The following is an 11,973-nucleotide window of genomic DNA, read 5'->3' as shown; positions in this document are numbered from 1 at the left end:
CTGCTAAGATCAGCCCATACTTCCAGCCAAATACATGTCATAGGGAAGGATGCCTCGAGATGTTGGTGGCAATTAAATTCTCCTGTAGGGGAAAATAAAGATTTAGTGTATTAAGCAACTTAACACATGACCCTTGGGCCAAACATGCGTGGCCTATCCCCCTTTTCTGCAGGAGAAGAGGAAGCTGTGCTGGGCTGCAAATCCTGTTGAATCAGCTGAAATCTTTCTACCTTACTTTATCTCTAGAGACCTGACTCAGAAAGTCAGTTCTTGACATTAGTTGTGAAGTTTATGGGAGCTCAGTATAAACATCTGTGAGAGCAAACCGCAGGAAAAAGTAAGTCTGCACTATCCTCTTCCATCTGTGTTAAATATGGTGGCAGAAGACCTGCAAGACAGATGCCAGCTACTGAGTGTGTGGCATGTCGCTGCTTTGTACAATGATGGACTTTGTACAATGCAGGACTTCAGGGTCCCCATCTCCACCTCTCAAAAGTAAGTAACAGATCTGTGAGTAGACAAAAATAGAAGCACACAAAAAAGTTAGCAGGAGTCTCTTTTGAATTGCAGTGAATGTCTCAGGATTGCATTCATGGCTTTTAATCAAAACCTGATAGTTTTCTGAAAGGCTACGCTTATTTACACTTTCTGAAATTGACAGCAATTTTGGAACTGAAGCACTAAATATTATATATAATTATATTCATATTTCTTGTTTCAAAAAGTTCTTAAAACACAACCCTACAGCAAAGCAAGCCAAGGCTGTGGAAAATATTTTAATGATACTGGCTGAGAAACGCTCCCTATGAAGAGAATTAAAGGAACTTCCCTATTAAATAGCTGGAGATACAAATTCATCCCATTACTAGTGCTGTAGGAAATTACCTGAAATACCAATGTATTTCTGATATTTATTTAGAATTTTACATCATTTACATTCAAAGGCACATGTGAAGCATGCCATTTTCAAATAAAATAATTTAGGAGTTTGCAGCCTCTAGGGCTGGAAGCCAGGATATGATGCACTCGTTGCAAGCCCTACAAGAACTGACCCTGTAGCATCCATTAAACCGAAAGTCACACCCAAAAATTTAAACTGCCTAAAGCACCATTAAGGGGACTACCAGAATCTAGTTCTGAAACTGACACTCAAAGTAGTCCCTGGCCAATAGCTGCCCTATTAGGCTGTCCTCCTGTCTTCCCTCTCTGACTGACTTGGTCAGAGACATGCCTGAGATTTTCCACTTGATTCTTGGCTCCTGCTTTAATCTTACTGGGACCAAAACCTAGCAAAAGCGATGCATATGCCTCTTCTGGAGTCCAACTCACACAGTGTGGCAACAGCACTGAGCATTGAGCTTTTATGTGTTAACCCAGGTGGATTTTTCTGAGGTTCAGATGTTGTGTTTTTTTTTTATCTAATGTCTACTTAACATAAAATGCATATAGAGTGGTAGGAGAAAACCTCCCCTTCTGTGGGAATTCCCTTATTGCTGAATTACAGATTCAGACTCTTATGATCTGTCTTCTTCTAAGAAATGAATCATTCCTTCTTTTCTTGCAGAGTTGCTCAGTTTCTGGGAGCTGAGTGGATGACAACTTCTATTAAAATGAGAATTGTTTAAAGGGAAAAGTGTGATGAAGAGTTTCTTCATGACAAAAAGGTACACCTCAAGAAAGCACACCAGCTTGCCTTGATCACAGATCAATGCTGCTGCAGTAATGTGCTACTGGGTCTGTAAGACTTTGGTTGAGAGTACTTACACACAAAATACAAAGTTTCTGGCTGATGTTATGAAATTCCTATGCCAGAAATCTTCTTGAAATGGAATCCAGCCTCTTTTGTCAAGTCTTGTCATGAGTATTCCAGACAAGGAGGGGTTACTAAACCTTGTCAATTATTGTTCCAAAAGTTGCAGAGTACAGTAATGGGGTGGATCTAATCTAGCTGTGTGAAGCTCAGGTTTGGAAAGTGGAAAATCCCCAAAGATTTAAAAAGGGAAATTGCAAGTTGGCTCTTTAAAGTCACAGAACAAGAGATGCTGACGGGATTAAGAGAAGTGTAAAGAAGGGGTTCTAGGACACCCTTTTTAAAGCTTGTCTAAAGGAATAGATCCTGAGGGATTTGGAGGGTGAAGAACACAGCATCAGACTGACCTGTGCCCATGTGTGCAAAGGAGAACAAGGAGGTGAAAATTCCTTCCTGGAATGTTTTCCTTCAGTGGCAGAGGTATACCCTGGTGTGAGCATAATGCATTCATACTGCAGGCTGGCTTGTGGCTTATACTGAGGTATAGCTACTCTGCAAAGCAACCTGCTGGCAAGTAATTGCCACATACAGAATATTTGTGTGTGCCAGTCCTAAGTCCCTGGATAACCCTTGTTACCTGCTTAGCCTGCAATGAGCGAGGTGCTGAGGGAGCCCTGCATGGAGATTTTTATGTGACAGCAAGAGGAGGTGCTTCCTTCTTTCTTCTTGGTTGTAAGGCATGAAAAGCCAGACTGTCAATGGGTTTAAGGCAGACCACCCAGAGTGCATGGATATCTCGGGTTGCCTGCATGGGTGTCCACAAAATGACCATCTCTGCATTGTGGTAATCTGGGTGACAGCTTTGCTTCATCCCTGCAAGCATATTTTGTCCTACTACATGCACAAAACGATAGTCCCATGAACCATAATGTTGACCCTGCCAAAGACAATGTGGTTGGCAAGGTTAATGTTTTAAGATAAAGAATGTTTCCACAGGAAAATCCTCAAGGGGTAGAGAAAGGAAGATAATTCTTGTGAGCTTTAAATCTATTGTCCATAACAGAAGCCTGAAGGAAATGTGAGAGCAGAATAATATCGCATATTCTTTTTCTGGTCTATGAAAATATGGGATATCTTAAAACTAAAGTTCCTTGTAAGAAATCAAAACAGATGACATTCCATCACACTAAAATGGTTTGGGGTCTCAGTGTGAATGTATGCATATGTGTGCCTGCTTGTTTTGAAGTAAAAACTCTCAGAAAAACAACCCTTACACTTTTTAATCAGCCTATCTGACTGACATTCTAAAACTGACTTCATTTTTCTCATGGGAAAGGAAAACAGGAACCTTCTCGCTTTAGTTAGATATTTTCCCTCAAAATAAAAAGCAACTATATCAAGGGCAGCTTTAGTATGTGGAAACAAGTACAACTCCCAGGACAAAAATCCCTAGATACAAGTTCAGAAGTTAAGCATTAAATGTTACTGACTATATCCTCTCCCACTGCAATGTTGGTTTATTTTCTGAAGAAAGTATACCACTGGCATTCATAGAATCCACTACATTTTGAGATGTATAAAGGATTAAGATATTATAATAGTAAGATATTATAATCATTATTTGGAATGACTGAAAAAAGAGTGTTAATTGGAGTTAAAAAAACACATTAGTGACAACAATCTATAGAGAAGAAAGAAGCACTAGCAGATTATAGGTCTGACTTTGCAAAGGCATGGGAGTATCCTGTAGGGTTTTTTTTAGGTTGGTTTATTTTTTGGCACACCTTTTGAATGTTAATGTTCTGCTGAAGATGGTTTCAGACAGGCTGCAAGGCGACTGCTGTACTCAGCCAAGCAGAATCCATTGAAGTGTTGCTGAGGCAGAACTGAAATTATAGCCTCACTTTAAAAAGCAATAGTATTGTCAGCTAATTACTTCTAACACACAAATAGGATTCTCAGTCGAGTTTGTGGTTTTTCATGTAAAATTCTAAGCCTTCAAACAGCAGCTTTTGAACTTGGGTATTCGCTAGTTTCTTGGCTGTCCCTGATCCTTTATGCTTAGAAATACAAGAAAGGTGCAGAAGAATGGAAACTAAAGATACTTGTAACAACCTCTAACTGCTGCAGTGGGAAATGGGTCAAGTTTCCCCTCTACTAGATGAAGGTATTTGTTTCACAGAAATTGATTGTCTAATTTTCTTATTTAATAAAGCTATAATCTTTATATTGCATATACCTGGCTAATATTCTCTATTATGTCCTCCATACCAGGTCAGGAATACTGACATTAGACTTCAAAATAACAATAATTAAATTACTATATACTAACTATATTGTTATGTATTTCCTATTTACTTTCTGAAAAGTATATTACAGTTCATCTTTTACTAATGTCAGGCTAGTATAAAATCCATTTCTTGTCATTTTGAGCTGGAAATATTTCTTTTGGTAAGGATTTATGATTGTTATGGTGACAATTTTTCACCTTGCTGATTCATGTAGGATGCAGCCCATGAGGATATTAGCCATGTTATTGGCTTTACAAGCTTTAGCATTTTTGGCTAGCCTATTACTGCTATACCTTTAAAATATTCACTGTGGAGAAGGGTTGCATTACTGTCACCTCTGTATCTGTACACCCTCTTTTTGAAAGAAGAATGTATACTGAGGAAGGAGAACAGTCTTGGGTGCATATTTAAGACCATTGCACAGATCCCTGAATGATGTAAATATATTGATGTTTCACAGATTCATGCCTTCAGTAACTGCTGAAAAGCTGTCAATTACTCTAGAAAATGCAGTGAGTAATTCAAGTTTTTAGAATAACTTTGACCTTTTTTTTTGTATAAATCATCCTTACACAGCTTATGTAGAGGAATTAAAAATATTATTTGTGTACATTAACACATTAAAGGTGAGCCTGCATTTTAAACATTCCATGGTGCATTAAGTAAAAGTGATGTGCATGGTATTAGAGGGGGTCTATGGAAAAAAATAACAGGTCCCTTTCTAGCATTTTTTATTGCTAAAATTAACCCCATCAACTTGCTTTAGCAATATTAACTACTGAATAGTGCACCACGGGGCTCTTTGCACACAAAGATCTGTCCTTAAAAGCCGTTGAGAGATGATGAAGATATGTGCCTGCAGGGAAAGGGCAATGGCATCTTGGTATCAAATCTGTAAGAAAAAAAGATGAAGTATAGGTGAAAAGGGCATTGCTGATATATCAAATATATACAGTTGGAAAGAGACTCTGGTGCAGCAAGCAACAGTATGAAGGAACCTAAGAAGCATTTCAGTACAAAAGAAGTGCACATGTAATTCAATCTGCTAGCCTGGTACTTTTTGTAATCAAATTTTGTTTATTTAAGGTAGGTTTAAAACGTCAATCACAGCAACTGAGCTGTGAGTGCATGGAAATATCTTTTCTCAAATATTTTGTGTATAGATGTTTGAGCCTGAAGAAACTTGCCATGTGTTTTTGTAGCTAAGGAAGTGAGTAATCACTGAAACTAGTATGGGTGGTATAGGAAAATCAGGCACATGGTCTTGGCACAGCTGTCTGCTTGCTACATTCCATGAGATATTTCATAATGGAAAACCAATTGCTCCACTAATATAGGATACCTGGATATCAGGCATATGGGGTGAAGCACCCAGTTAAGTCACAGGACCTTACAGATCAGGCCAGTAAATCCTGAGTGAACAAGAAGGGCGAAAGAAAATCTCTGGGTATTGACTTAAAAGAGAGATAAAAATACCTTGTTTAATCTCTTTAAATGTCTTGATCTTTAATGTCTTGCTGTTTGTTGCTTAACTGTAATTTTTATCAAGCAAATTTTGCAGGACCAAAGGTGTAAGTAGGAAAGATGGTGATTAAGTTGACAGAACAGCATAGCTTGCTGCAGTAGCAGGAAACTTGGCCTTGTGTCTAGTTATTCAGGCTGCAGGCCCCTGTGACTCAAAGGGTTTTCTGCTAGTTAAATTACTCCTTTGACCTTGCTTGTTTCAGAGGCTTTTCTATTTGTTTTATGTGATTTACATGGAACAGAGTGAATGATTTGTCAAGAAATAGCAATAAACAGATTCTGTCATTCTGTATGTTGTTTTGATTGTTAATATTTTTAGTTAAAACATTTGCTTTGAATCCATGTGCACATAGATTGTGGATGTCACAGTTCAGCCTGGATGTCATCAGTGGTTTCTTGAATTACCAGTTCCTCAGTATTTTTAAAGACAAAGGGCCAATAATTCTAATCTGAATATATCTCCAACTGTTTTGGAACAATTTACGGCAACTGAAGGTCAGCTCCAGAGCTGCTCTGTGTCTCAGAGTACTGCAGCTGCAGGGATGGGATGATAACGCAAGTTTATGAGCGGGTAGAATACAGAACCTGGCAAAATGGGTAGAAGTAAGATTCTATTCAGCAAACTGGTATGTGGTTTCCTACAGTCTCTTTGGCTGTGACTACTCACCAACATGCAAATCTTTTATAGTAAGAACATAAACATATGGGTATTGATGCAAAATGCAATTTATGTACATGGTTATAAAAAGGGAGCAGTTTAAACAGCAGAACAAAACCACGTTTAATTGTAAATATGTTGTTCCTAGAGGTACAGATCTTAAAGCCAGTCCTATTGTTCTCAAAGTCAGAAGCTTTAAACTGTGAGCCCTGAGGAAATCCTTTTAATGTGCAACAATTTTCAATTAAAGTCAAATTTGAAACAAAAGAAATGCTAAAATAACTGAAAAACCAGTTAAAGGATCTTTGAATAAGCTTAACTATTCAGAGTCCTGTGAATCTGTATCTTTCAGGTGAATGTGCATATAGCTCTATCAACTAATTAATCCAGTGACATTTTAACTTCAAATAGTGGCTTGGCCAGAAAAGTTATGTTTTGGTGGCATTTGACCAGGCCCTGTGGTCATAGTTCAGCTGCAGGGCTGCAGGTGAATACCTGAAACTTTGTGAAGGCTGTAAAGGTTTACGATATGCCAAAGACTAACCTGTCAATTTAACACCATTAATAATATGCAAGTTTTACTCTGTTTCATTTCTGTATAAATTTACTATCTTAGACTGTAAGCACCACCTCAAGGAGAGCTATAATTGAGCTATCTAATGGATGTGTGCACACTAGCAAGGAGAAATTATATTAACAACCTGATGTAGATGTAGTGATGTGCAACTGTTTACTCATTAAACAAAGGATTAAACACATCTGCAAGGAATCCATTACAGAAAGTAACTGAAGGGGGCACATCTGCCTTCAACAACAACAAAAACAAACAAAGAAAAAATCAGGGCTAGACATTTAAGTGAAGGATAACATGTTTTTTCTGTCAGTTATGATTTTACTTGAGATGTGAAATAAAAAAGAAAGCATCAGGTCTGCACCTACAGGAATCTTGATTACATCAATGAATTTTTAAACAAGCTTGAGGCGCTTCCACCCCTGCTATAACTTGGCTCAGCATTTAGTGATTGGAACAACCTGAAAAGAATCACAGTCAGGTTGTGTTGTTATTATTACTAGTATCTGCTTTCTACCACTTCCCTTGTTACGATCTGTATTTTTTATTTATTTGTTTTGGCTGCATGGATGCTTTTGTGCTGTAATGGGTATATTTATAGTGTGCATCTCACTCATGCTATTGTCTTGGCCTCTTGGGATCTGCATTAGAGCTGTAGCAGAACTCTCCCTCATGCCATGGGGAAGAGCCTTTCTGCCTCTCTCTGCAGCTCCTCAACACCCTTTTCCAGGCTCCTGTCCTCCCTGTCAGCCTGCTATAACTACCATCAGGGCAGGATGGAGCTCACGCAAGGATGGAGGAACCCTTGCAAGGTGTGCACAGGTTCTCATACAAGAAAATACAGTTTGCCATGTACAGTGTGCATGGTACAGGGAATGTTTTCAGTTGGAAAGCAACTCTCATGCTTAGTGCCAGGGCAGTCTGCTGACACAATAGAAAATGATGGGCAGGCAGAAAGATATGGGACCCGTGGACTCCCTTATACCAGTTGCTCTAGGTGAATGACCAGAAGCCAGGAGTTGTCAAGATGCTTCCAAGCCTTATTACTTCTGTGTGTAGATATGCCCAACTAATGTCTTTAGCTAGTTAACTTCTTCTTTCAAGTACTCATGTGCTTATATCAGTGGGGATATTTAAACATAATTTTCTCATAAAAGAAGTGGTTAATAAGCTCATCCATTGTCAAAATCAAGTTTCTTCAAAGCTGTGTACATAATACTTTGTCTGTTCTAAGTTTGGCATTTAAAACCAATGTATCAAAAGTTCATTTTTCCTGACATTCACAGATTTTCCTTCTTTTTCATTTTCTCCCATGGTTGCTAACTGTATTCAGGTAATGCCTAGAAAAATTTCAGGAAAACCTTTCCTAAAACACTCTGATCTGTGGAAGCAAGCATAATTATTGTATTGTGTAATTACAGTTTTAGGAAAGACTAAAGTTACATGTGTATAATATGTGTTTAGCTGAGGACATATGCTTAAACATTAAAAACTATGACATAATGTATGTACAGAAAAGCTTTCCAAAATCAGAATGCCAAAGGTCTTTTAGAATGGGACACCATCACCTTTGGCCTCCACTGCAGCATCAGTGCCACAGTGGTACACTCAGTTTATATGTTTCTTCTTTTTTATAATCAGATTATTTATTGCCAGAATTCATTATTTCCTTCACCAGATATTACTCCCTCCCCACCCCCAAATATATGTTGGCTTTATTAAACCAGTTGTTCCTAAGTTTTAGCTCTCTCTGTTACAATCCTCTCTATCACTTTTTTATCAGCTGGTAGCTGAGACACTTTTTCAAAAGACAAAGATAACAGTTTTGATCTTGCTATCTTTTCCATCATAAATTACACCAGGCAATAACAGCCACCCAATTCCAATTTTTTGTTGCTTTAATACTTTGTCTATTTTGTTTAAGGTACAGTTTTGAGGATAATCCTAGAAATATCCCAGTATTGCCATGTTTTCTTAATCTACTTACACCTAATTACTGATCCCAGTCCAGTGATGGAATCAGTCTAATGATTCCATCTATAAAATGATATGAAGCATATATGATATGAAGGCTATAATGATGTGAAGTTTTTTTCTGTGTGTGCTACATACTGCATTGTGTTCTTCTATTTCTTTTTCTTCCTCTTTCCATTAACTCAACATGTTCAGCCAATACAGTGTTGTCTTTCAACCAATTTTGAAGTCTTTCTTTTCCTAAGAACACTTCACAGGTAATTTCAGTGGTGTTGATGACCATGCTTAAGCTGTGGCATCCAGCTTCCCTCCTGCTGGAAGGAAAATCCAGTGTGCAAAGGAGGAGGAAATAATGGTAGACAGACACCCAGATAGACAGCCAAGGGAGCAGATGTGCCAGGCAGGAAGTAGCACAGCGTATATACTGCTGTCTAGGAACAAATCCCAAATCCTGGCATTTCTCTTGATGTGGCAGAGCTGCTAACATAAAAACCATTTTCTCCTAACTGTGTTTGTAAGCCTGAATCTGATTTTACATCAGAAAGCATTTAGAAATATTTGCCCTTGAGATAAATTTCTACCTGACTTACTTCAAGCTGCCTTTCTAAATCTCTGAAACACAAATTATTTATGGCTTTTCTTCATTAGTGCTTCAATGTTTTCAGGCATTGAATGATTGCTGCTTTCTATTGTGGGGACACACACATTTTGTTGGCTTGCAGTGGGTCCTGGTCCATCCCACCTCAAAACATTTTTGGTCATTGTGTAAAACCATAACTACATGTGTTTTTCAGACCCATCTTAGAGTAGCATCAACTACGTCTCGCCTGTCCTGCAGCAAGGCTTGACATTTGTCTTTTCTCTGTGCTATCCACTGTGGCTAAACCCCTCATTTTTCCCCTTGCAGGAAACAAACGTTCTGCTCCAGTCCAAATTACATGGTAGGTTAGAGAGAGGTTACGGCCAGCTCTGGTTGGGCGACTTTTAAGATTTGTGGCTGGATTCTGTACTGCCAACAGAACATTGCAGAATTTCTAACTTGTCTCAAATATGACACAGAGGCAAACAGACCCTGCTGTCAAGTTCTTTTCATCTAATTTTTCTCCATTATGAGAAAGTTGTATTGAAGTAAATAAAAAAAAGGGCTATTTGCAGTTAACTTTGCTTCCCCTTTGCCCTACAGATAGCAGAGTACATCTAAATGGCTTCTACTCTGACCTCAGCAAAATGATGATGAAAAGAAGGCAACTGTGGGATTATTCATTTCACCTTCTCTTGATGACGGATGGAGAGGTATTCACTGCCACTTTTGTGCCATCTGGGAACATGACACCAAATTCCAGCATGACCCTGGAACAGAAAACAGCGTTTGCCTTTGTGATTTTATTATTTATATTCTTGGGAATCATTGCTCATTGCTTCCGAATTCTCCTTGACCCTTACAGGAGTATGCCAACCTCAACCTGGGCTGAGGGACTTGATGGGCTGGAGAAAGGCCAGTTTGACTGTGCTCTTGCCTAGAGACTTAAAAGTATGTAGGCTTATTTATCACTCTGATTAAAAAAAAAAAAAAAAAAAATCCAGGAATGTCTGTATTTTTTTTCCTGGTTTGTAGTTTTTAAACATTACAGGACTTGCAACATACAAATGCGCACATAATGAATTTTATTTTAATTAAATACCAAAGCAAATTAAATTTTTGGATCTTCTCCCTGGGAAAAAGATGAAGGTTGCACTAGCAGAACTTTTCTTCAGAATTCATTGGAACAATATGTAGTGTAAGACACTAGAGCACATCTTCTCTTTCATAGCCTTTTTACCATTAACACGAGTCTGTGGAGGGACGTGTCTTACAAAGGATGTAAGAATGCGTTTTTATGATCTGAATGTAATAAATTAGCTTTTCAAGCTCCACAAGACTCTTCTTACTCTATCTCCTTTGCTCTAAAAACAAATGAGGAAGTTTCCCATACCATAAGATTGAAAGAGCTGGAGAACTTCAGGAGAAAGAAATTCCTCCATGTTTTCCCAGATATTCAGTAAGATGATCTTTCATAGCATTAACCAGTGCTTAAATACTGACAAATAACTGACTGTAATCTTTGTTGGAAATAAAATATGTAATGATTTTGGCTTTTCTTTGTCTTTTTTTGTGCTAAAACTAATTTCTATTAAGATAGGCTTTTGCATTGGTCTTACAACAGCTTTTGCAAACAGATTTCAGTCTTGCATGTGTTTCACACCCTGCATTTCCACCCAAATTATTCTATGATTCTATGATGCTATGATTTCCAGCATTCACTCAGTCTATTTACTTGGTGTGTAGGTTACACTGCACTGTTTTTTTTTGTAATTGGCTCACTGAAACATTGGTGCTAAGAATCAATAAATAGCCATCACCTTCTTTATCTATGTCTTTGAGTTTATCTGTACAATGAAAATCCATACCTAGAAGTCAATGCAAACAAAAAACTACCTACGTGATCGATCAAGGAAAGAAAGATTTTAAAGATTACACAAAACTTGGTAGAACTGCTTACTGTCCAAGTGCATGCTTGCACGCATTCTCTAGCAGCATTGAAATATTATAGTGGTAAGAGCATTTGATGTACTGCCAGGAGGGAGAAGACTACGCTCCTGAACAGAGAAGAGTCTTGAAAAAAGTCTAGTGCTGCCAGACTTCTTAAACATCTCATGGAGTGAGGAAGGGAAGGTGTATGCTGCCTGTTTTCAGATAAGGCTTTAGATTTAGCTGTTTTACTTTACGACAAGCAGTTGGGAAGTTTTCCTTTGTGCTTTGACTTGCAGCCTGTTAGTGGAGAAACAAAGCCAGCCCACAGCTAGTACAGCTGGGGCTGTGCTGACTCATTTGAGCTGAAGCTCTGACTCTAGCTGTGACAGTCAGAGCTGTTTGTTTCCCTTTGCTGCTTGTCCTGTCCACTGGTTGAAGGTTGCAGCTATTTGTAGCAGAGTCAGTGGAAGGAGGGGTGGCGCTGCACACTGGTTATCACAGTTCATAGGAGGGCAACCATCCCCCCCGAACACAGCTCACTGGCCAGGTCGCAGAATGAAAGTGGCTGTGCTCTCACTGCTGAAATACAAGTGCAGCTTGTTCCAGGGGTCGTAACCTTTGAGGTAGACTGGGCAGAAGGGAACAGGATCGCAGCTGTGATCTCTAGAAGCCATGAGGTATCAGCTTTAGCTA

General features: G+C 38.6%; 1 protein-coding gene across 2 annotated transcripts; it reads left to right on the top strand.

Annotated features, from left to right (window-relative positions):
* Positions 1-361: 361 nt before the first annotated feature.
* Positions 362-10,561, top strand: CTXN3 (cortexin 3). 2 transcript variants are annotated; one of them, XM_057404395.1, is made up of 3 exons: positions 362-495; positions 1,565-1,664; positions 9,952-10,561. In XM_057404395.1, the coding sequence occupies exon 3, from the start codon at positions 9,996-9,998 to the stop codon at positions 10,287-10,289; it is 294 nt and encodes a 97-aa protein (XP_057260378.1). In that variant the 5' UTR covers positions 362-495; positions 1,565-1,664; positions 9,952-9,995; the 3' UTR covers positions 10,290-10,561. The 2 variants fall into 2 exon arrangements, with proteins under 2 accessions (XP_057260378.1, XP_057260380.1); XM_057404397.1 differs by lacking the exons at positions 362-495; positions 1,565-1,664 and adding an exon at positions 5,087-5,488.
* The last annotated feature ends 1,412 nt before the right edge of the window (positions 10,562-11,973 follow it).

The sequence above is a fragment of the Pezoporus wallicus genome, unplaced genomic scaffold (assembly GCF_028554395.1).
Source record: "Pezoporus wallicus isolate ANWC-B61680 ecotype Strahan unplaced genomic scaffold, APGP_CSIRO_Pwel_v1 contig_7293, whole genome shotgun sequence".
In the NCBI taxonomy this organism is placed as follows: Eukaryota; Metazoa; Chordata; class Aves; order Psittaciformes; family Psittacidae; genus Pezoporus; species Pezoporus wallicus.
The sequence above is the reverse complement of the archived record's forward strand: the minus strand, read 5'-3'. Positions and strand labels throughout refer to the sequence as shown.